This window comes from Gnatocerus cornutus, chromosome 1 (genome assembly GCF_029298725.1).
Source record: "Gnatocerus cornutus isolate USDA-ARS CGAHR chromosome 1, icGnaCorn1.1, whole genome shotgun sequence".
NCBI lineage: Eukaryota > Metazoa > Arthropoda > Insecta > Coleoptera > Tenebrionidae > Gnatocerus > Gnatocerus cornutus.
Window position 1 is genome coordinate 9,655,897 of NC_142233.1, and position 22,620 is coordinate 9,678,516.

The following is a 22,620-nucleotide window of genomic DNA, read 5'->3' on the forward strand; positions in this document are numbered from 1 at the left end:
AACGAATAGGATATAAATATTAAGATATTTCTATTTAACAATGTATAGTTTATAATCATCAACCTTTCCACAAATCTACAATTAAGAACATTACAAGTCATTGTATTTTACGTAAAGAAACAAGAAACATATCCTACAAGGCTTCGTGGTATAAATAATAATTAAAATCAATAATTAAAAAAAAGAAAACAGATACAACTAAGCTAAACGTAAACAATATGTCAACAACTTTACAATAATCATACAATGTACATACAATCGTGAGATATTTGATGTTTTTCTACGTAAAATGCAAACAATAGTAAAGAATAGTATGTATTATGTATAATATATGCGTTAGCTCGTATGGAAAATACCACATTATATTACATTTATATAAACGGGTGTGACTTTGTGACACTGCTTTATCTTTTTCTCTTCTATTTACAATAATTGATCCTAGCTATTTACAATATTATAGTGGGTATATCACATTCTGTACAGTAATGGTGACATGGCTGTGGCTGCTGATGTAACTTTTATTTTTTTTTAATTAAATAAAGGTGTTCAAGGCTGGGGCTGCAATATGGGCACTGTTACGTATGGGGGCCTAGTAGAAGGCTCCTGATCTAGCAGCTGTGGACCGTCCGTCGGGCGGTCGCTCTGAAAATGTCACTTGACCTCTTTCTTGCGTTTGCTGTCACCCTCGGACACTGCAAAAAAACGTTCTTTAGATATTACATTATGAAAGGTCATCAGGCATCTAAATAATGGAAGGTTACATTAGTCAAGGTTGTCTATTCGGCAAGCTAATGATGATAACGCCACTACTGCGCCAACAGTTTTTTTGTTTGATGAAACAAACTGGTAAATCAAAGTAACTTTTACATTTTGTGGATTGAACTGACAGCAACTTAATATTCTTATGATCCATCTCAAGAGTAAATTATTTAATGCAGTCGACTAGGCAACCTCTCAATTAAGGATTCGTTATACAAAATTTCTTCAGTAATACGTAACTCACAAAGATTTCCTCAAAGAAAATTTATTGGATCAATTCTTGGTTTTCACAAAAATTATCAAAATTACAATTTATGCCCAAACACCAAATTTTGTCTAAAAATGCTGACGCGCGTTTCGATAGCAATGCTACCATCATCAGAGCGATGATTAAACTCAAATTCTCTATTTAACTCAGTTTAATCATCGCTCTGATGAGTAAAATTTGGTGTTTGGGAATAAATTGTAATTTGATAATCACAAATATTTGTTTCATTTCATGCGAAAATTTCAAAATCAAATCATTTTGAATTTGTTATTAAGCTTATTCCTCACTCGAGCAAAAAATTGCATAATAGGTAAGCCTGGGAACTTTAAAACAAGAATGTGCAAATAATTGTTTGTCCTAAAATTTTCGTTTAAGAATTAAAAAACCTTTAGTTGACCAATGAACGAGCAGATGTTATATTATAAATAATGAATCAAGTTACTTGGAACTAACAGTGATATTAAAACGTCAAGTGACATTGAAAACAGTGCAGTTCGTAGAATTTTTGTCACTAAATTCTAAGCGATTCAAACCCTTAATCATTAAAAAATTAAAAAACACAATTTACAGACATGCTGCTCGAAAATTGTTTTGTAGCAGTTCGACCATTTTAAGAAAATTTTTCCATTACACGGATTCCGCGTTGCAGCGTATTGATGTAGTCAAGCTCTACCAGAGACTTCAAGATTTTAGGACAGTTTGAGGGCACATTGAGAACTTGCTTCTAAACACACATGTTTTAAGTTTTTAGTTTATTACATGTTTTATATTCTCATTGTTACCTTTTTTCTGCACTTACCGGCGACACTGATTCAATTCTTCGAATCTGACTATCAATTGTTTAACAACGTAACTTGATGCATATGTTTTATAATACCTAACCATCTCATTGGTAATCTTAAGAAAGCTATAATTTCTAAACAAAATGCTTTAGGACAAAAAAAAACTTCAGATTCTCGTTTTAAAAGTCCAAAAATTTACCAGTTCACGGATTGCCGTCTATTTGTAAAACACTCTGTATAGCCGAGTGTTAGTCATAACCCGATTCAACTGTAATAACTCGTATTCAAAACACTCAAGTAGTGTAGGGAAAAAATCACTTAGAAACAACGTACGTGGAATTTGAACAGCTTGACCTGTCAGTTCAATTGAATATTGTTTTGCTGAGGTTAATTTCATTTGCCTCTCGGAACTTTTGAACCAATTTTATTCAAAACCAACTTACAAGTCATCATATTCAACAACATTTGAAAATATGCGAGCACATCGTAGAAATTTCCTTGTCAAATATTTGATTGAAGAGTCTTTTTTTTGTATAGTAATATGACAATATATTGGTAAAAACTTCAGTCATATTTGAAACGTCTTGGAAAATCTCTTTTGTAATTTAATAATACAGGGTGTCCCAGAACTCGCGCCCCAGAGAGAAAAGGCTTATGGAGGCAACAATTTTGAACCAAAATTTTGAAACCATAATGTTTTAACTCAAAAAATAACCGAGATAAGACAAAAAACTGTAGCCAATCCCGAAGCCGAACAGAATTTGAAAATTGGTAACTATGGACACATACTATCATCTATTGGTCAGTTAAGCATTAGACTCTCGTTGCCTAGGAAATTGGGATGGCCATTTACTCCACTTCTCGAATAAGCTTTTGGGATTGGTTGTTAACTTTTTATCAGTTCTCGAATACTATTAAACTTGGTCAATTTTTGTTTTGAAATTTACCATCTGTATTGCTATCGGCACCCTCCCTTGCTCTCTGGGGCGCGAGTTCTGGTTTCACCAAAAAAATTAAAAAGAATAATCGATAATTCAAACTCAAATTAAGTTTTATCCACAAATTTTTAAATTTCAAAACGCTATAACTATAATTTACAGAATAGTAAAAGTGACCGAACTTGAATTTTTATTTAATCGCTCGATACTTCATTTAGCAGAATAAAAATCAAACAACTTTTTTATGCATTCTGAATATTTTGGGTACAGTCGCGGTCAAATTATTTTAGACGTCAAAATAATTTGATTGTCATAAAGTGTAAAGCACCCTTTATTTACTTCATTATTACTGTCACTTTTGACAAAATTGCTTGAGTTTCACATGTCAAATTGACAGTAATGTATAGACCACACTCGAATTTCCAAAATGTCAAAAAAAATACATCCAAAATATTTTGACCGCGACTGTACATCTTCATAGAATTGTTTGAAATCCCGACAATACAGGCGAGAACAATGAAGAATTTTTCAATCAAAATCTGAAATGTGAACGATTTTTTCGTTCCTCATGGATTTTTCTCTTATTTTCCATAATGTAAATCAGGCTTTGAGCAGTGGCGTTCTTTTCGATTGTTTTCTAAACATTTTATCTTAGATATACTACATTTGCTAATCAGAGAAACAACTGCTCTTAGCAAACGGTTTTTTTCTAATTTTGCAATGGCTTTTGCTTTTTCGACTACGGTTAAATGTCTAGATATTTTTAATTAACCACTGACACTAATTGTTACTACGTCTATGGTTTAAAGTTCAGATCGATACAGTTTTTGAGTTGCAAGCACTTTAAGTTGAGCAATCACAGCTCATAAATCGCAAGGTAGCACTATGTCGCTGTGTAACCTGCGAAAATGTTTCCTTAATTTGACGAAGATGCGCTGTGAATGGTCAACTTCAAATGCTGGTAACTTAAAAACTATAAATGCTTGAACATGGTGCGATACGGCAATCAATTCAAATTGTGATGAAGAATTTCCCATTAAAAAGAAGTGCGAGCATTTTGGGACAGCTGTATTTAGTCTTCCAAGATTTTTCCCGGTTTGCTTTGGCGGTCACTTTTAAAATTTTGGTTGATAGTTACTGTAACAGACACGAAAATGTCACGAAGTAATAATGCCCTATAAAAAGAACAAAAATTATAAATAATGATCGCAATTACTAGAATTTGGAAACAAAATATACGATGAAATAAAAATTCATACTCTGTGGCATTTGCAATTTCAAGTTGATTGAAGCAGATTTAGACAGATCTGCACAGATTTCATCTCATATTCTTTAAAGTGACAGTTGTCAAGATGACAAAAGATTTTAATCTAATGCATAGTTTGGAATTGCAAAGGTGACGCTCGCTTTAGAAAAATGTTCGCATATTAATATGGAAATTATTGCCTATTAAAACCATTATCGGAAAATGGCGTTGAAACAGAATTGGAATTGAAAATGGGTTGGTAACCCTGTACTAAATTGAGTTTGATATTAGTATCATATCATCAATGACATCTTTAGATATCCAAATACATATGTAATGTGTAACCTCCAACTATCAAAGAGATGCTCTGACGTATTGATAATTATCATCAAATTTTAAATATAAAAACCACTGCGACGCTAGAGTGAAGACTCACATAATATAAATAAATTTTGAACGTATGTTGACTTATTGCTGGAAAATTGAAAATACTGAAATATTTAGTCTTACGCCAAAATTGCTGCGGTGGTGTTAGTTTCGACATGCTTTTTTTCGTAAAGCCAACTGCGAATCGAAATTTAATGGATCGCGCGATATTTTTATGGCCACTAAAAACTGGTGATACAATACACATTCATGCCATTCGAACAACGGCAAATTTAAGAGCTGGCTCCACTATTTCAATGCCGTTTTTTATTCCACATTGTTATTGATCAGTTGCTAGGCATTAAATCTAATACTATAAGCAATTACTATTTAAAAAGCTAGATATCGAATTTATGATCAATTTAGTTTAATTGTTTAGACGTTAGTGGGTTTGATTTATGAATAAAACTTTGTGTATACCAACCCTTACCAGCACTTCTCGTTTTCCTTCTCAATGCCTCCGAGTCCGCCACCTTATCCCCTTTGCTCCTCGTATTCGGCGTCGGCGCCGTCCTCACCGACCTCCTCGTGTTGACCGCACCTTTCAACCCAGTTCCACTCTTCACCTTCTTCCCCACATTATTAGCATTCGCCGCCGTTGTCTTTCTTACTTTTTCAATCAGCGGTTCATCGCTATCCGAACTTTCATCTTGCAACTTGCCCGTCGTCGACGATGGCGGTACTACCGTCACTTGTCCCGCCGACACCGTCTTCTTCACATGATTCACCTTTCCTACATCAACCCCCATGCACGCCTTGATTAACTCAACCGCATTCTCTGAACACTTCCTCGTTTTCTTGTTTCTCGTGTCCTCCACGCTGTTGTTCGAGCTATCCGACTCGTGCCTTTTCCTCTTCGTCGTCGTGATGGTAGAACCGGCAACAGTTGTTGCTGCTGGAGTGACAGAACGCGTGGATTTTGTCGGTGGTGGAACCGATGACGCCGTCGACACCGGTGAATTCAATTCGGGACTACTCAATTTCGAGAGGGCTCTTGTACGAACGGATGAACGCGTTGCTGGACTTGGTAAACTCGTCGTCGGGGCGTCCGGGATTTCGATCAAGAGCTGTTCGAGAAGACTTTTTCCTTTGCTATTGTGGATGTTGTTGGAGCAGGAATTGCTGTCCTCGTCGGATAACGTCGGACTTTCGGAGTCTGCACGGCCTTTGTCTGGGTTCGAGTAAGTATACAAAGGGGGCGTCACGCGCACGGGGAGAGGTTCCAGATCGTCTTCTTTCGTCTTCGACTTCACCGGGACCTTGAAAAGACAAATGTGAAAAAGGTGAAGAACATTGTGAAGCAAACAACGAGATCCAAGTGAATTCACCTTTCATCAAACAGTTGAATTGAAACCTTCGTTTTTGTTAAACTTGAAGATCAAAAGACGTTTATAGAAACCTCAACTTTAAACATGTAAATTCTAATTTAATTGGTCATTTTGTACTGTTAACTTTAATGAACTGTTAGAAGTTTGTATTGAAGGTTGTTTCGCCTGAACCTACCATAGTGACATCCGCCGCCTGCGAGGGTTCTTTCGCCGCCATCGGACTCGCAGTGTTCGTCACTGAGGATAAACTGACTGTCCCCTGCTTGAGACTATCCTGCAAAGCCGACGTCAACTCGCAACACTGGCCCAACTGTTTCGCCGGTTGCGTGTTGTTATGGTTCTCATTAACGTCTTCAACACCATTGAGTCCTTCCATCTTGGCGAGTTGTGCCTCGATGTCAAGCATATCGGGCATTTCAGGCACTTGTGTTTTTGATTTGTTACCATTGCTGTTTGTCGTGGATGTGATGGAGGGTGGTTCGGGAATGTCAGCGTGCGGACTTTGGCTAGCTTGATTCGGGGATTTCTCACTCAAAGCGTCCATGCTCTCGATGCCGCTGTCTTCGCCTTGAGCGCCAGAATTTGGAGAACGACCAGATTGTTTGTCAGTGAGATCGGCCTGCTTGCGATCGGGAGTGTTGCACTTGTCCGGGTCGGGAGATTTTTCTTTCAAAGGAGGAGGGTCCGATTCGACTTTTATGATCTGGAAGAATGGAAAAATTAAATTTTAATTGCATTTTAGACACGCTACTCAATCTCCATGTTTTTTTTTTGACATCTATAGTGCACTTTTTTCACATTAACACAAAAGTACTAAAAGATAAATGGGAAATTTACCGCCAACATCAAAACTCTTATTTAATACTGCGGCTCTTGAATAAGAAAGAAATGATGGATTTTAACAAATCAGTTGACGCAACTTTGCGTCATGAACTCGATCCAGTATAAATTGGTGCAACTGTCGCAAATCAACTTGAAATCAACAGTAGCACAGTAACACTTAAAAATTTGGACCTTGAGATAATGTAATTTAAGTTTTTTATCTACGATCATGCAAAAATTAGGCATTTTTTGAAAAGATTTTGGTTCAAAAAGTAGCCGTTTAGTGTTTTATTTATTTTTGATATTTAATGACAAATGATTTTTTTTTTCTATAAATTATGGATACATTTCATAAATGGAGAACAATAATAAATAAAACGTTGAAATATACACCTGTAAAAAGTCCCCTAATGGCATTCACGACTTTTAGAACATGTAAACTTGTGTTTTAAAGCAGCAACTCATCCAGTAAAAATGACTTTTTTAAGCTTGTTGTAACTGTAAGTTCAATATATACAGGATGTTCCAGGGCGGTCGTATTTAATTTTGAATATTCGAGCAATTATGGTATTAATTACAAGAATTTTATGTTAACCAATTTCAACGCATCTGCATGCAATCAAAAGAACCATTTTCGCAGGTACAGTTGCGAGCATGAAAATTCGGGCGGGCTTTTCCTGTCACTTAAAAAAATTGGATATCTTTAAACTTTATTCTCATTATGACTGACGTTCGAAATAGTCTTAAAAAAGTTACGCCTATTTATAACATCAATGTCCGAAATTCAGTGCTCGCAACTGTATATGTATAACAATGAACTATCTAGCAATCCATTAAGCTATGATAGGCCAAGTTAAACTAGAAATGCCTGAACATTGTGTAAAAACCATCCCACATTTTACCAAAAAGAAATCCGAGCGTCCTGTAAATTTGCAAAGTTTTATGTTCTGCTTCTAAAATTCTTTTTAATTATGATTCCTGCTATAAACTACAAGGTATAATAATAGTTATTTATTGTATAAGTGTTTTAAACAACGTTTTATCCCCACAGCAGTATTTAAACGCGAGAACGAAGTTCGAGCGTTTAATATTTTCAAGTGAATAAAATGTGACTAAAACACGAATGTAATATAACGTTTTATCCACAATTTTCAGCTCAAATTATTCAAAATAAAAAGTTTCATTTAAATGTCACACAAAAAGTGTCTTCTGTGATGTGGAAAAAACGTTTTTTTTTAAACAGTGGAATAAACTTTAATCCACTAGTGGAAAAAATGTTGGTTAAAGCAGTTCGTAAGTGTGGGAAAAAGTCGATTAAAAGTTAATTGTGAATAAAAAAAACTGACGACAAAACGTAAATCTCTAGAAAACATGCGATCGACCAGACTGTTTTCAAATGAACGAAAGTGACAATGCAAAAAAATCCTCATCTGCAAGTACCCCATTAGCCCTACCAGTTTTTTAATGCCTTACAAAAATGTAACTGTTTCTTTTATTACCATAACTCGATTTAATAGAGAAGAAAACCATAAATGAATTTAGTAGACAGTAGTGCAAGACCATTACGCGCTCTTTAAAACAGCAAAAAAATATTTTTGAGGCCGGTCCAAAAGAGATTACTGGTCGAGTATTGTGTTTGTGGTCTCAAAATTTCTCACAATTTGCACAAGAACGCAAAATAAAATAAAATTACTCCCTTCGTCATATCTCACCTGATCAGGCTTTTCCAATGGATTATTTTCCGTCACGACCTGATGCACCACGACTCCATCGGTCCTATGCGGTGGCCTGGGGATGCCTTTTTCCGTTCCTTCCATCAACCTCTGCTTGAATTTAGCTTCCATATCAATTTCACCGGTAGGTAGCGCCACTTGTTTCGTAAACTTTTCACCCAAACTCTTGGCGAAACTCTTACTACTCCTCATAACGTCCTTGTTCTTGAACACATCCTTGACTTTTGTCTTGTCCTTGCGTGGTTTCTGAGGCAGACTGGCTATCGTTCCGACGTTTGTGGAACCTAAAATGGGAGGATCGACTTCCATTCCCGGTTCCGACTGACTTAACCGCCTCTTCTTTTCAACGGAGATGATGCCGTTGCTGTCGACAAATTTGAGATTGGCTCTGGATAATTCCGAGTCGCTGCCTCTTCGTTCTTTTTGTTTTTCTTTGTAATGAGTAGAGTTGTGTATCACCAGCTTGGAGATGAGGTCTGAGTCATGCTCGTGATTCGATTTAAACTTTTTCATTTTCTTGTCTTCCACTTCTTCGTTCAACGTTATTGCACTGTTTGTATCCACATTCTTTTTTGTTTTGTTGACATCTTGTGTCTTTCTGACTTTGGGTTTGTCAGGATTCAATTTTTTCTTTTTATTAGTGATAAAGGCGTGATGTCGGCCGCGAAGGGAGATGTGCAACGGCGGCACTCGCAGTTCTTCACCTGGAGCTGCCGTTGCGACGACCGATGCCGACGCCTTTTTCGGCTGTTGAATAAAGCTCACGTCGACTTTATATGCGGAATTGATCGGCTCTGATTTCTCAAGCTTCAAACGGAGTTTGATCTTTTCGGTCGGCTTTAGACCTGGCGAATCTCTTCCTCGTTCTCGCGCCACTTTGGATTTGACACGAGAGTGCTTGCCGCTGTCGCTATGTGAAGATCGCGTTTCGCTATCGCTCTGATCTGTGGTATCTGGTCGGATAGTAGAGTTGGTGTCTTCATCCGATATGGCCGCCGGAGACGGTAACCCCGTGAAGACGTCCCCCAAGTCATCAGTGTCGCTCTCACCGCTCGACTGCGGTTCCAACTCCCCCGTCAGAGGGTTGATAAGAAAGTTCCGTTTGTCATCTGAATGTGTCAATTCCTCGGGTATTTCTGGAGGACTACGCGCTAGATCGCGTTCCAAAGTAGGAAGTAAATGCTCTAGGTCGTCGGCTTTGAGGTCGGTAAGGGAAGGCGTCAAATCCAAGAATGGAGAAGTTTGTACTACAGAGTCCCACTGGCGATTCACCGCTACCGAGTACGGAGGCGGCGGGGGCAGATGAGTGGAGCCCGCCGCCGCGTTGTTGGGGTACGCGGGCAAGGTCACGTTGGACATTGTACTGTTTGGTTTACTATTCTGCCTAATGGAAGTATTTGATAAGGCGCTTGGTGATGACGTGCTTGCCGCCGCCTGAGGTTTGGTGTTCTTCTGCGCTGGCGCAGTCCGGTTGGCCACTATAGTTCGAGGCAAGTTGGGCTTTTGCACAAACGAGTTCACCGTCCTATTCACTTTCACTGCACTATTGCTCACTGGAGTGTCCGTCGGCTTGGGGGGCGCAGTCCCGTCATTCTGCAAGAGGTTGACGAGCAAAGGGCTGGAGATCGTCACCGCTGGATGTTTGCCAGGATACGGAGGAGGCGGCGTCGTGTAGTTAACCTGGCTTTGTATGGCCTGGTTCATGCTGGTGAAGGGAAATGGTCCTCCATAGCCTTTCGTGGTCGGCGGGGCGCTGCTGTTGACGTTGGCTGCGGTAACCGGTACTTTGGGCACTATGCTGTCAGGAGGACACACCACGTTCGGCGATTTGAACTGCACCTTCTCCGGCTCGCTGGGCGCCGCCCCGAGGAAGCGCGACAAGGGGCCTTCCACCTGACTGGTGCTACTTCCATCTAGACATACAAAAACAACATAAGATGAAAGTTAAAGACATTTTCCGAGGGTTTTACCTTGAGTGGTCTGAAGGCGGATCTCTTGTGGCTCTGCGTTCACGGAGTTGGCGATTCGAAGAGAGATGACTTGATCACCTTCAACCTGAACGCTGAGTATTCCTAGAGCCCTGAGCTGCGCTGAGCCCTCGCTGGCCAGCTTCCTGAGGCGTAACGCTGCTTCCCGAGGAATAGACAGCGTTACACGCACCGAATTCCAGGGCTCCAGTTTGCGTACTTTTACAACGTCACCCAGAATACCGTTCAGTGTGCCGACAACAGCTCCAAAACGCTCAGCGAAGTCGGGATCTGAGAGATCTCCTTCGCACGTGACTACGGTTGTTAAATCGCAGCCATCACTGTCTGCTGCCATCTAAAATCGGCACAATTACAGTGTGTTCGTGAGCCCCCATCTTTCTTCGGCGACTTACCCTTGGTGGCAATCACATTCCGAACGTCGCCTTTTTACAGCCACCTGAAACCAAAACGTGCCGCATTAGAGAAATCATCGAGAAAACGTGGAAAAGCGTGCGAAAAGAAATCAAAAATTGGCGAAATAAAAGATGGATATGGTCGCAGCCATCTTGTGTGCTGGACGGGGGAGTGTTATTGCATGTGTTCGGACCGAAAATTCGGTCTTATTTAGAGACAAATCCCTCCGAAGCGCCCCCAGAACGCCCCAAAGTCACGAAACGCGTCCATGGGGGCCACGCGGGAACGGCGACGTAGGCATTTTCTCGACGGAAATTGATTTGCTTACGGGCACATAACATTACATACCCGATTCTGTGTGACATACTTTTGACACTCTAACGTGCAATCCAGCCGGAAAGTTCCACTGTGCACTTGCACTATTAAACTTTGTGACCACTAAATTGCAAAACGGCACGTAAAAACTTGATAAAAACACTCATAATCTTGTTACAAATTATTAAACGCTTTCAACAATAACAACTCGACGCCATTCGAGATGCGCTTACTGGATGCGCACATGGTTCGAATCGAACATAGTGGAAATCTTTTGACATTTGACATCGGAAACTTCCGAACAAAATCACTAGAAAAATTACCAAATATAAGAAAAAACGTTTAATTGTTGAACATTTATTTCGAATAAACAAAATTAACCTACAATGCAGATCTAAACTTCTTTAAACACGCTTGGTGTTTAATGATCAGGTTCACATGACTCGAACAATCCCTTGTTCCTGATCTTGTTGAACTCCTTGTTAATATCGTAATGCCTGCAACAAAATCGTAAAACTTCGCATTCCCAACAATTACATTGTAATTACTTGTAGAATTCGGCGTAGACGTTCTGCCTGTGATCATTGACGAAGATTTTCTGCGCCACTGCAGCAATCACACACAAACCACAAGCAAGAACGATGCTCTTCTTAATCTGGCTGTGCAGAAGCCCTCGGAGCTGAGGTTTGTTAACTTTGCTGACGGAGTCCGACATGGTTTCTGCAAAAAAGCCACAACTCCATGACTATTACATAATATCGATCGTGCATGATAATGACAAAAATCGTCACAAACACCCGAACGGGACAACATTTATATCAAATTCACCCTTTCAAACTGATTATACCTATCAATTCGGTTACCTTAATTGTTGTTAATTGGTTTTCTGAAAATATTTGTTGCTGGGGTCTCAAACTGTCAATCAACTGACATTGACAAGTGGCGCGGTACCTGTTTTACCGACACAGCTCGATATCTTTTTAATCGTTTATTTATAACAATACGAAATAAAAATGTTTGTGGGCAAGCGCTGCCGTTAAATTTGCAACGAAATTAATTTTTGAATTTTTTATAATGGGGAAAAGTCTGGTAATTTGATATCACGACTGAAAATGCCGACACCGGAAGTACGTCATGGGCGGCGCCAACGCTCTTGATTTTGAAACATTTTTTGTATTTGAAAAAGCAGTGCTCAGAAATTATAAAATTACTTATGCATATTTTAATAGAGTGAAGAATTGTGAAATAGAGATGCGGTAAATGCTGTTTTATAAGTTTATTATCACTAAACCGAAGTTGGCGTTTATTTAGCGCCAGTTTGCTCAGAAATCGATTCAAGAACGAATGTAGTTAGAGGAAGTCCGTTCTGTTCTGGTAAAATTTTAATTAATCGATTTTTAAAAATCTCTAATTGAACATGTCAAAACTGTCAAAAACAGCGGCTAGCTTCTCGATTGTTTGTCATTTAAATGTCAAAATCAGATCAAACAGAGTGAAAATTACCATTTCAAGAAATGCGGTGATAATGCCTGAAGCAAACAAGATAAGATAACTGAGATTTGTCCGGATCGCCGGTAGATCTTATTTCATCCTCATGTCAGTCAAGCAGTCGCCTGTGAAGAAGCCAAAGTACTCTCGCTCACAATATTTTTTCCCAATTCTAATGAGTATTTTCAGGATGTCTGAAGAAGTCAAGCACTTGCCCCAAGTGGTGCCGTTGCCTCTCCCCGAGAAGCAACTCGAAGAAATTGTTGAAAAATCCAAAGACTGGGCTCTGATGCATGGAGCAGCTATGCGTTCAAGAACGGCTTTTTCAGAAGACTCCCTCTTTTTCGCCCCCTTTGTCTTAATTCCCTCTGCGTTCCCACGCAGGGAATTCACTAGGGCGCTGGAAATCCAATTCATTCTCAATGAATTGATGCACAAGGTGGCCCATGACCGGGAGTTTCTCAGCCAAAGCCTGAAAGAAACCATCAAAGTGGACGAGTTCACGAGGCATCTTTTCGAAATCTTTGAGACGGTGCACGACGAGGGACTAACACAGGTACTGCTGTTTGCAAACACTGTAAATAACAAATTTTTGCTTGAACATGCTATTATACCATCAGCCAATTAGTTTGGGTCTAGTGAGATCAGATTTGATGCTGGAGGGATCATGTAAGGGTCACGAGAATTCTTCGTCCACGTCGTTCTGCTGCTGGAAGCAGGTTGAATTCAACACTATCGCTTCAGGTTTCGGTTGGTTGGGCCCCTCTTCGCGGGCTATCCAGAGGTAAAACTGAGACCTCTGTGTGCTGCGCTTTGCGTTTTTGGGGCAAATGAATGCAATAATGAAGGCGCTTTACCCTTTTCCCTCTCTTGTAGATATTGTACATAGTTTGGCTGTGTGAAAGTGGTTTTGCATTTTCTGAATTTGATTTCAGCGAGCCTGTTTGGGACTGCTGCGGTCTGATTATATGGTGCATTCGACGTCGACAGACAATATTAAACAAGTCGAAATAAATACGATTGCCTCGAGCTTCGGAGGCATTGCTCCACACATTTCACTATTCAATAGGTACGAATTTTAATATAATTCTAATGATATGCTATTTGTGCACTAATATATTACGTGTTGCATGCCACCTTACTAATTTCACACTAACTTTTTTTGTACCCTAATTTAATTTTTTACTGCACCCTTCATTATTTCATTCATTTAAGTGAGTTTCAATGTTGCCACCTTATGAAGCAGATTTGCAACGTTTTGCTTTTAATTGAGTCACAATCAAACGATTTTAGCATGTCTTCAAAAATATAAAATTAAAATTTTGAAGGTTTGTTCTTGTCGCTATTTGTGTAAAAATAAACGGTAATTGGTATGTGCTGATTTTTATGTGGAAACAACATTTAAGTGTTGTGGAATCCGTTTTTAATGTTATCACTTTATCTTTGGACAATACGCATTATTTAGAAGTCAAGTGTGTGACTTGATTGCAATTTATAAATCAAGTCAAACATAAACACTTATCTCTTTGTTGTCAACAACTTTGAACGGAAATATAAAAATATATTGCGACATCATTGATGTCGATCTCTCCATTTTTAGATTCTTATGACACTTGATGAGATTAGATTAAAGATGCTGTCTTAAAATCACGTTATGTGATTATAATTTAATATTAAGAAAATATGTGATTGATGTAAGCGAATGAATGATGAAGTTCGGTCTGTTTCTAAAAGGGCGATTAGATTTGAAAGGAATTTTCCAAAATGTGTTTGACAGAAGTACATATTTTGATATTTTAAGTTTCGTCAGTTACAATTAAAATTTTAATTGTGATAATACAAGTTAATGTAACATGTGATCTTTTTACTGCCAATCCAATGTCGGCAATCGTAATTTCTACCTTAAAGGAGAGTATTTGGAAACCTCCCTACAAACCGAAAAAATGTTTAGAGATTTATCACAAGATTTTTTTATTTTTGTTTGCACTACGTCTTTTCACACAATATCTTTTATACCACAAATGCATCCAAGTGTGAAATAATTGCACAGATCGCACAATTTTGGCAATCTATTTTCACTTTTGGCATTCAATCCATCATATCTTGAAAAATTGAAGACATTTTTTTTAACATTTTTTCCTTTGTCTAGTCTAAGGCATCCCTCGAAAATACTGTGACAACCTGTATACGGGTGTCCCAGAACTCTCGCACTTCCTTTTAACGGAAAATTCTCTATCAAGATCTGAATTGATTTTCGAATTCCACATTGTTCAATCCTTTACAGTTTTTGAGTTACAAGCACTTTAGGTTGGCCATTCACAGCCCATAAATTCCTAATAGCATTCTGTTGCAACGTTACTTGCGAAAATTTTTCCTTAAATTGCACGAAGGTGTCCTTGTGAATGGGTCAACTTTCAATGCTTGTAACTTCAATACTATAAATGCCTGAATACAGGGTGTCCTAGAACTCATGACCCAGAGAGCAAGGGAGGGTGCCGACAGCAATACAGATGGTAAATTTCAAAACAAAAATTGATTAAGTTTAATAGTATTCGAATAAAAAATTAACATCTAATCCCGAATTATTCTAGAGGTGGAGTAAAAAGCCATCCAAATTTCCTAGGCAACGAGAGTGTAATGTTCGCCTGACCATAGTCATATGCGTCAATAGTTACTGATTTTCAAACTCTGTTTAGCTTCCGCAATGGCTACTGTTTTTTCGTCTTAACTCGATTATTTTTTTGAGCTATAAAATTTTTGTTTAGAAAATTTGGTTCAGAATTGTTGCCTCCATAAGCCTTTTTTTCTCTGGGTCACGAGTTCGGGGACTCCTGTATTGTGCGATACGACAATCAACTCAAATTTTGATGGAGAATTTTCCATTTAAAGGAAGGGGAAGCGTTCTGGGACATCGTTATACATCAAAGAGCTTATGCGAGACGTTTTTCAGAAATTACAAACGATAAATACTCGTAATTTCTAAACTGTGGTAACTCCAAAAATAGCGTTTAATTTTTAAGATGAAATATTGAAAATTTGAATACTTTTCTAGTTGACAAAGCTCTAAGATAAAAAATTTGTTGTTTTTTTTTTCACCGTACGCCATAGAGGATGTAATGCAAAAAGCAACTCTCTTTTGATCAATCACAATGACAATGCTTATACCTATAAGAGTTATATTGCAATTTTTAAAATGTCGTAAAAGTGATGTTTAAAATTTTAACTCCGCTATAGTAACAGAATCTTCTTAAGCATAATCTGTATAATTTTTGTATTATCAATATTTGTTAATACAAGTTATCGATCATTTGATAGTGGACTAGCGGAATTCAAATAAGTCGTGTTTCTACACGCTACCGGCGCCATTTGAAGTTTTACCCTCTGTTTAAATATGTATCTACTTGCTATCAAAATGTTTTACTTACTTCTTGTAACATAATATCTATTACTACATATTATGAGTTATGGAGCTGCGCTACTTCGATTGCAATAGTTCATCGACAATTACCAAAATGTCAAAAATTTGCGTTCCCACGGAATTACATATTGAATGTGACATAAATTTTATTCCGCCAAGAAACGATCATCTTTCACGTCTTATCAAGTTTTTCCTTGGTTATTTACACAGTAATCAGCTTCAAACGCCGCAATTTAATATTCTTTACAAAGTTATCAATGTTATCACACATATGTACAATACAGGGTGATTCTTTTTAATATTAATCAAAGACGGTGTTGAAATTTTTTGTCCAAATTGGAAAAAAATCTAATTTGTAGTTGCATCAAACAAATTCGTTTTAAATGTGCAAAATGTGGTTTTAATTCGTTTTGCTCGCCTGTTTTGAGTGTCCATTAATGAAACAAAACTAAACAACACGCACTTGTTCAATATTTTCTGATAATGACACACACATAATACCAAAATGCAAAGCTACCTTTGATTAATATTGAATCGAATCACTTGTCTTTTATCAATAGTCTTGAAATAGCATATTAAAAACTAGTTTTACAAAACTTAAAAGCACCTGTCCTGTACTTATTTAAGACGAATGCGGTAATAGCTTTGTTATAAGAATAAATATAAAAAAAATTAAGTGTAATCGAGCGGTATTTTTTTTTCCGGCTTAACATGATTATTTTTGAACCACTTACGCCTATTGCAAATTCTGAAAATTTTGAATGGTCGTTCAACCAGATATAGAAAATTTCTATTGCAAGCGCTGATTTTAGTATTTTAACAAAATCGCCTTTACAGCACAAATGTAGGTGTCGTCAAATTGACATTTATAAGTTATGTGGTGTACAAACGATGTCAAAAACAGCAACAATAACGACCAAAATATTTTGCTCACCCTGTACAATAAAAATTCTGCTTCCAAATTGTGACTTTTGTCAATTAGACGTGCTTTTAAAACTAGAAATGACGAAACATTTAGACTTGTGTCACAAAATGATACAAGAGTAGCTTGGCACCTGAATCCAAATTATCTCATCTCATAAGCTTTCGAAATTTTTAATCAAGACAAGAGTTTTTACTGATCCTGATTTAAACTCCAAATCATGAAAGTAGGCGGCTACGTCATCAATCAAAATGGTCTGGTTCATGACGTTTAGACATACTTTTTTTAAATGCTATTTTCCAGTTCACAACGGCAAGACAATGACCTATGACTTTTCTTAATGCTTAATTTAACCACGTAGCCGCCTTCTCGCGTGATTTAAAGTTCATTTAAGTTGCCACATTTCAAGTTGACATTACATTGTAAAAATAGACAAAAAATAACTGCGAATGGAAAAAGTGAATTGAATTGCGAGCACAGGAACATGCTTTTTATTTCTAATGTTTGTTCTCAAGTTGTTATGTTGCTTAACTTGTGAATGGATATCTTTTTCGACTTTGACATTCTCTAATCTTTGACGTTTGAAACTCAAGTGGCGTCAACGGCTCGCAAGATATGTTCATGACCTACTCAAATCTCAAAACTTTTTGCGGTTCTATTATAATTGGATAATAAGGATAAGGGTTCTAGTTGTCACCTGTGTGCCAGTTTTATGGTCTCCAATTGTATTTTTCATTTTTAACTTGTTGTTAATCTTTTTGCCACCCCCAAATCGTTTTAGACCATGAAGTTCGACCTGAATAAAAAATTGCAATTTTAATTAAATTTGACTTCTCTTCTTTACATGTACATATCTGAGGCTTAGTGCAAGAAAGGTCAATCTTAAAATCTTGAGATTTTTTGTTTTATAGCGGAAATAAACTGTCATTACAATGCTGTTTTATTGCTTTAAGGTCAAAACTAAAAAATTCCATATTTTGAAAGTTACAGATTTTTTGAGAGGCCAGTCTCATAATATGATGATTTGTTTTATGCAAGAAGGGCTTATCTCGTGCACGTTGCAGTGTTAATGCGATTTATCGTGAAATGAATTGCCTGAAAACTAATTAACTTTAACTAATTTAGCTTAATTAGGAGCATCAACAGAAAATACCCCTATGAGCATGCACAAAAAGATCTTTTTTAAATTAAATTAAATTGCTGTTCATTGGTTTCTTATTAAATGGCTTTAATTTTATACTTCAAGTCTAGACAAAATTAAATTATAAAGAATCCATTCTTAGGTAAGAAACTTCTAAAATTTTAGATCCACAAAGATTTTGTTAAAAAAACTTGCCTGAACTTATTTCAATAAAAACTTTACATACCACACCGATGCCACTAAATTCTGAAAAAGTGACTGATTTGACGAGTGTTGCCGTTCCTTACCTCAGCGAGTCAACTCTATTAGAAGGGATTTATAGATGGTTTAATGTAATCTTTCTATGCATAAGATGTTTTAGATTAAGTTTTGTAGCTATTTTTTCAATATTTTATTTAAAAAAAATCGCCGCTAATGTAAATGTTACAGTCAAAATTAATCGTATTAGAATTTAATAAGTTTTTTACTTTAAACAAAACGAAAAAGTTCTAAAATTACTGTTTTTAGGTTGCATGTTTCATCAGATATGCAGTTTTGAAAGGGCCTATCTGACCATTTTTGCAAATATTTTATAAACAAAAAGGGTCAATCTGATTATTTTTTTTTATTTTTTGGAGTTCATTTGTTCAATATGTAGTATAAATAAATGTGAATATAAAAAGTAGAAAAGAACGGATTTTTTCAACGTCAAATGCGCCGCTCAGCACTATTCGACGACAGTTATTGAATCCATAATTATTATCTCACTCAATACCATGTTTTTCGAGATTGGCCTTTCTTGCACTAAGCCACAGATGTTATGTACAGTTAACCCTCAACATTCGCGGGTTTGACATTTGCGATTTTAACATTCGCGACCCCCTGAAACGGTAAAAAAAATTCTGGAACAGAACTGCTTCTAAGAACTAACAAAGAATTCAAACTTCACTTCGACACTATAAAAATTAAATAAAACATTTCATTAATTTTTATTAAAATCTTATTATTACGGCTTTTACGTGTTTTTGGAACAATTTTATGAAATATTGGACCAAATGCGTTTCTTTAGTATTTTTCGTCGACTTACGAGGTTTAGGTTTCTATTAAAAGGAAAAAAGGCCTTTCTTTTAAAAAAAATTTCAATTTTTGAGAGATTAAAAGTGGGTGTAGGTTTTCAAAATAATATTATATTCGTTATATTAACCAATTATGCCTTTTTTCTAGTAGAATTTAATTGTTTTGTTGACATGGTGTTTTTCTTTGAATTTAACCCCACCATATTTATACAAGTTAATAGACTTAACATTCGCGAATTTGACATTCGCGTCTAAAAGTTGGAACGGAACCCTCGCGAATGTTGAGGGTTTACTGTATTTCTATTAAATTTAGTATTATTTACATCTTATTTCTTTAGTTCTACACCATTTCTACAGATTTCTTTTGTCCGTTCTATTTAAATGTATGTAATTAAACAAAAGAAAGAGCATCAACAGATTTCATAATGCGCAGGCGCACAAATCAGCTATTTACCGCTTTTAGCTGTGGCAGTGGCGTCGTATCAAATGGAATCCATACAATGAACACATGTTTGGTGTTTTATTTACAGTTTTCCTCGCTTTTTGATAATGATAACGTCAAATCATAAGTTAAAAGTGCAATCAGTACATACTTATAAATATTATCACTTTAACATGTTAATAATCACAACTTTAGCCGTAGCTAAAATTTTCTACTGGCGACGACTATTCTTCTCTATGCACGTATCGGCGCTACATTAGAGCTGGATGAATCATACTTTTATTAATTTTTTATTGTTAGTAATTTTAGCTTTGTTCACATTCAATATTTTCCCAAATTTTGAACATCAGTTTGAATGTGACGTTAAACAAAATACAATGAGCCCAGCTACTTTTTGTCTTCAAGCAAATTTCCATAATTTTTTTTATAACTTGTCCTAACATTTTGGTAAGAACTAACAATTTTGATCATCATTTTCGTGGCCTCCATTTTATTCATTTCTTTCAGGTATATTCTTCAAGAACTTGGATACAGCGACATGCTGAAAAACGTAAGAGTGTTTCAAAATTTTAAACAAGTCAATAAACAAAACTTTGACAGCTACCGGAAAACAACGCTCTCGAAGGCCTTTGTAGTGGCATGATTGAGGCATGGAAAATTTACGGCAATCCACAAGCTGTCGTTCTGTTCATTATTGAAGATGTTACTTTTAATATATGTGATCAAAGATTCCACGAGTTCAAGATACGTGAAATGAATCCTCAGGTGCGAGTAATTAGAAGAACTCTGACGGAAATGGCAAATGGCGCCAAATTGGGACCAAAGAAACAACTACTTATGTATAGTATCAAGTTCTTATAATTTTTATCTGATTATAGAATTTTAGAGATGAGTACGAAGTCGCGGTTATTTACTTTCGCGCTGGATATGAACCCGGTCATTACCATAGTCAAAAAGAATGGGATGCTCGACTTCTGATGGAACGGTACCAATCCAGATCTTAAGTGTTCACTATTCAAAATCTCCTTTTCAGATCGCTGGCTATTAAAAGCCCCTCGATTCACTACCACCTCGCAGGAACGAAAAAAGTTCAACAAACTCTAGCTCGTCCCGGTGCCTTGGAACAGTTTTTAACTGAACCCGCCAAAATCGAAAGTCTCCGGAGAGTCTTTACCGGTTTGTACAGTCTTGATTTCGACGAACTAGGCGAACAGGCCGTGCAAATGGCGATTGATGACCCAGAGAGGTTTGTGTTAAAACCACAACGCGAAGGAGGTGGAAACAATGTCTATGGTTTGGATGTGAGAGAGGCTATGAAGAAAATGAGGCATAGTGAAGAACGTACCGCGTGGATTTTGATGGAGAGGATTCATCCACCACTAAGCGTTGGATATATGGTGAGACCTGGAGGAAGCAAACTTCCGGAGTTGGTGGAAATGGTGTCAGAGTTGGGGATTTTTGGCGTTGTTATTGGGTGAGAGGGTGAACTTGATGGAGATTTTTTTTATTGGTTTTATTGACAGGGATGGAGAGAGTATTTCTTATAATAAACAAGTGGGGCACATGTTGAGGACCAAAGTCTCTACTGCTAATGAAGGGGGAGTCGCTGCAGGGTTAGGGGCTCTTGATAGTCCATATTTGATTGATTGAAATATTTTTATATAACACAAATTTTATGCAATAAAGGAGAAGGTTTTTATTTATGTATGTATTGTTCGTGCAATGCATTTATACAAGCAAAAAATTCTAAAACTTCTAAGACTCTTTAGAAGCTTGTAAAGGATTGATGGAGTGAAAGAAAATCCATTAGATTATGACTGTGAGAATGTTTGGAGAACAAAGATTTTTTCGAAAAGAGATTAAATTTCACTTTAATATACAAAAGATAAATATGAAGAAATCAAATGCTGTGGGAAGATATTATGTTTGATAATGTGGTAATTGCCGCAGTTCATCCTTGTTAACAGTTTTCAGGCATTTTTTACAAGAATTTTTCGATTTTTTTTTGCAGCATGCCTTTGCGCAAAATGTTCATAAGTAATATAACGAGTGGGCTCGAAATTGTCGGAAATTTTTCCGACAGACGAGTAGTTTTTTCGACGATCAATTGTCTGGAGAAACAAACTACGAGTACTGGAGGAAAAATATCCCACAATTTCGAGCTCCCGAGTTATATTCATCATGAGAATTCAACGAACTGACAAGCAGCTGACAGCTCGCGTGGAATCGTCACTGAAAATTTCACTAGTGAAAATTTCCAAGAAAAGTTTGCTGTGATTGGTTTATTTGAAAAAATAAATTTCTCTTATTGGTCGAATCTATGGTGAATTGAATTCTCTCTCTCTAAAGAGAATTCAACTCACCATAGATTCGACTTTGAAAAAATAAATTTCTCTTATTGGTCGAATCTATGGTGAATTGAATTCTCTCTCTAAAGAGAATTTAACTCACCATAGATTCGACCAATAAGAGACATTTATTTTTTCAAATAAACCAATCACAGCAAACTTTTCTTGGAAATTTTCACTAGTGAAATTTCCAGTGACAATACCACGCGATCTGTCAGTTGCTTGTCAGTTCGTTAAATTCTCATGACGAATATAACTCGGAAGCTCGAAATTGTGAGAAATTTAGAGCCCACTCGTTATATTACTTATAATAACAAATTTATTTGAACGTAAAATTATTGCACAGAAATTGTTAATTTTGGCATTAAACTTTTACTCTTCACACCATCATATCTCAGGAAAATTGAAGACATGGTTTTTTTTTAACAATTTTCCGGTGATCTGTGGCATTGTCTGATGATACAGTATTATGGTGGTGCGCGACTTTCCGGATAGGTGTACTGCGATTACAGTGTGCAAAAGAGTGAAGTGAGTCAACAATGGTAACTCCTAAGAAAATATAATACGAGATGTTTTTTGCAACAAATTTGATAAGGTACAATTTTTATAGGAAGTATTTTTGCCATTGGAATCTCTAACCATATATTTGCAAAAAAATATTTTAATCAATTGTGGATTATGCTGATTAACTTATGGTAAATTTTACAGTTTATATAAATGATAAAAACTTGTAGTAACCAAATTTTGACAGTGCATTTGTTATAAATAGTTTAATTAATAATCGGTTGTTGGTGAGCTTGGACTCTAT

At 36.7% G+C, this 22,620-nt stretch overlaps 3 protein-coding genes across 6 annotated transcripts; 1 reads left to right on the forward strand and 2 right to left on the reverse strand.

Annotated features, from left to right (window-relative positions):
• Positions 1-13: 13 nt before the first annotated feature.
• LOC148180235 (uncharacterized) lies at positions 14-11,256 on the reverse strand. 3 transcript variants are annotated; one of them, XM_088050209.1, is made up of 7 exons: positions 11,051-11,256; positions 10,683-10,726; positions 10,273-10,624; positions 8,282-10,215; positions 5,923-6,450; positions 4,844-5,678; positions 14-692 (listed from the first exon to the last, which is right to left on the reverse strand). In XM_088050209.1, exons 3-7 carry the CDS (start codon positions 10,622-10,624, stop codon positions 652-654), a joined length of 3,690 nt encoding a protein of 1,229 aa, XP_087906335.1. In that variant the 5' UTR covers positions 10,683-10,726; positions 11,051-11,256; the 3' UTR covers positions 14-651. The 3 variants fall into 3 exon arrangements, with proteins under 3 accessions (XP_087906335.1, XP_087906334.1, XP_087906336.1); XM_088050208.1 differs by having other exon boundaries at positions 11,032-11,256; XM_088050210.1 differs by having other exon boundaries at positions 4,850-5,678; positions 10,273-10,726; positions 11,032-11,256.
• Positions 11,257-11,339: 83 nt separating this feature from the next.
• On the reverse strand, positions 11,340-11,973 carry LOC148180236 (cytochrome c oxidase subunit 6C-1-like). The gene is made up of 3 exons (XM_088050215.1): positions 11,862-11,973; positions 11,547-11,718; positions 11,340-11,495 (listed from the first exon to the last, which is right to left on the reverse strand). Exons 2-3 carry the CDS (start codon positions 11,711-11,713, stop codon positions 11,420-11,422), a joined length of 243 nt encoding a protein of 80 aa, XP_087906341.1. The 5' UTR covers positions 11,714-11,718; positions 11,862-11,973; the 3' UTR covers positions 11,340-11,419.
• A 345-nt stretch (positions 11,974-12,318) lies between these two features.
• On the forward strand, positions 12,319-21,171 carry LOC148180237 (glutathione synthetase-like). Of its 2 annotated transcripts, none has more exons than XM_088050212.1 (8): positions 12,319-12,627; positions 12,676-13,042; positions 13,107-13,270; positions 19,972-20,014; positions 20,065-20,303; positions 20,351-20,449; positions 20,498-20,938; positions 20,988-21,171. In XM_088050212.1, the coding sequence occupies exons 1-8, from the start codon at positions 12,593-12,595 to the stop codon at positions 21,112-21,114; spliced, it is 1,515 nt and encodes a 504-aa protein (XP_087906338.1). In that variant the 5' UTR covers positions 12,319-12,592; the 3' UTR covers positions 21,115-21,171. The 2 variants fall into 2 exon arrangements, with proteins under 2 accessions (XP_087906338.1, XP_087906339.1); XM_088050213.1 differs by lacking the exon at positions 13,107-13,270 and adding an exon at positions 13,422-13,555 and having other exon boundaries at positions 12,322-12,627.
• Positions 21,172-22,620: the final 1,449 nt, after the last annotated feature.

Excerpts from the sequence above, each read along its gene's own strand:
- LOC148180235 (XM_088050209.1), bottom strand. The coding sequence starts at position 10,624 with ATGGCAGCAGACAGTGATGGCTGCGATTTAACAACCGTAGTCACGTGC. Across the intron at positions 6,451-8,281 it reads CATTGGAAAAGCCTGATCAG|ATCATAAAAGTCGAATCGGA; the intron begins GTGAGATATGAC and ends CCATTCTTCCAG. Across the intron at positions 693-4,843 it reads AACGAGAAGTGCTGGTAAGG|TGTCCGAGGGTGACAGCAAA; the intron begins GTTGGTATACAC and ends GTTTTTTTGCAG.
- LOC148180236 (XM_088050215.1), bottom strand. The coding sequence starts at position 11,713 with ATGTCGGACTCCGTCAGCAAAGTTAACAAACCTCAGCTCCGAGGGCTT. Across the intron at positions 11,496-11,546 it reads GTCTACGCCGAATTCTACAA|GCATTACGATATTAACAAGG; the intron begins GTAATTACAATG and ends ATTTTGTTGCAG.
- LOC148180237 (XM_088050212.1), top strand. The coding sequence starts at position 12,593 with ATGTCAGTCAAGCAGTCGCCTGTGAAGAAGCCAAA. Across the intron at positions 20,015-20,064 it reads ACAGCGACATGCTGAAAAAC|CTACCGGAAAACAACGCTCT; the intron begins GTAAGAGTGTTT and ends AAACTTTGACAG. Across the intron at positions 20,450-20,497 it reads GCTCGACTTCTGATGGAACG|ATCGCTGGCTATTAAAAGCC; the intron begins GTACCAATCCAG and ends TCTCCTTTTCAG.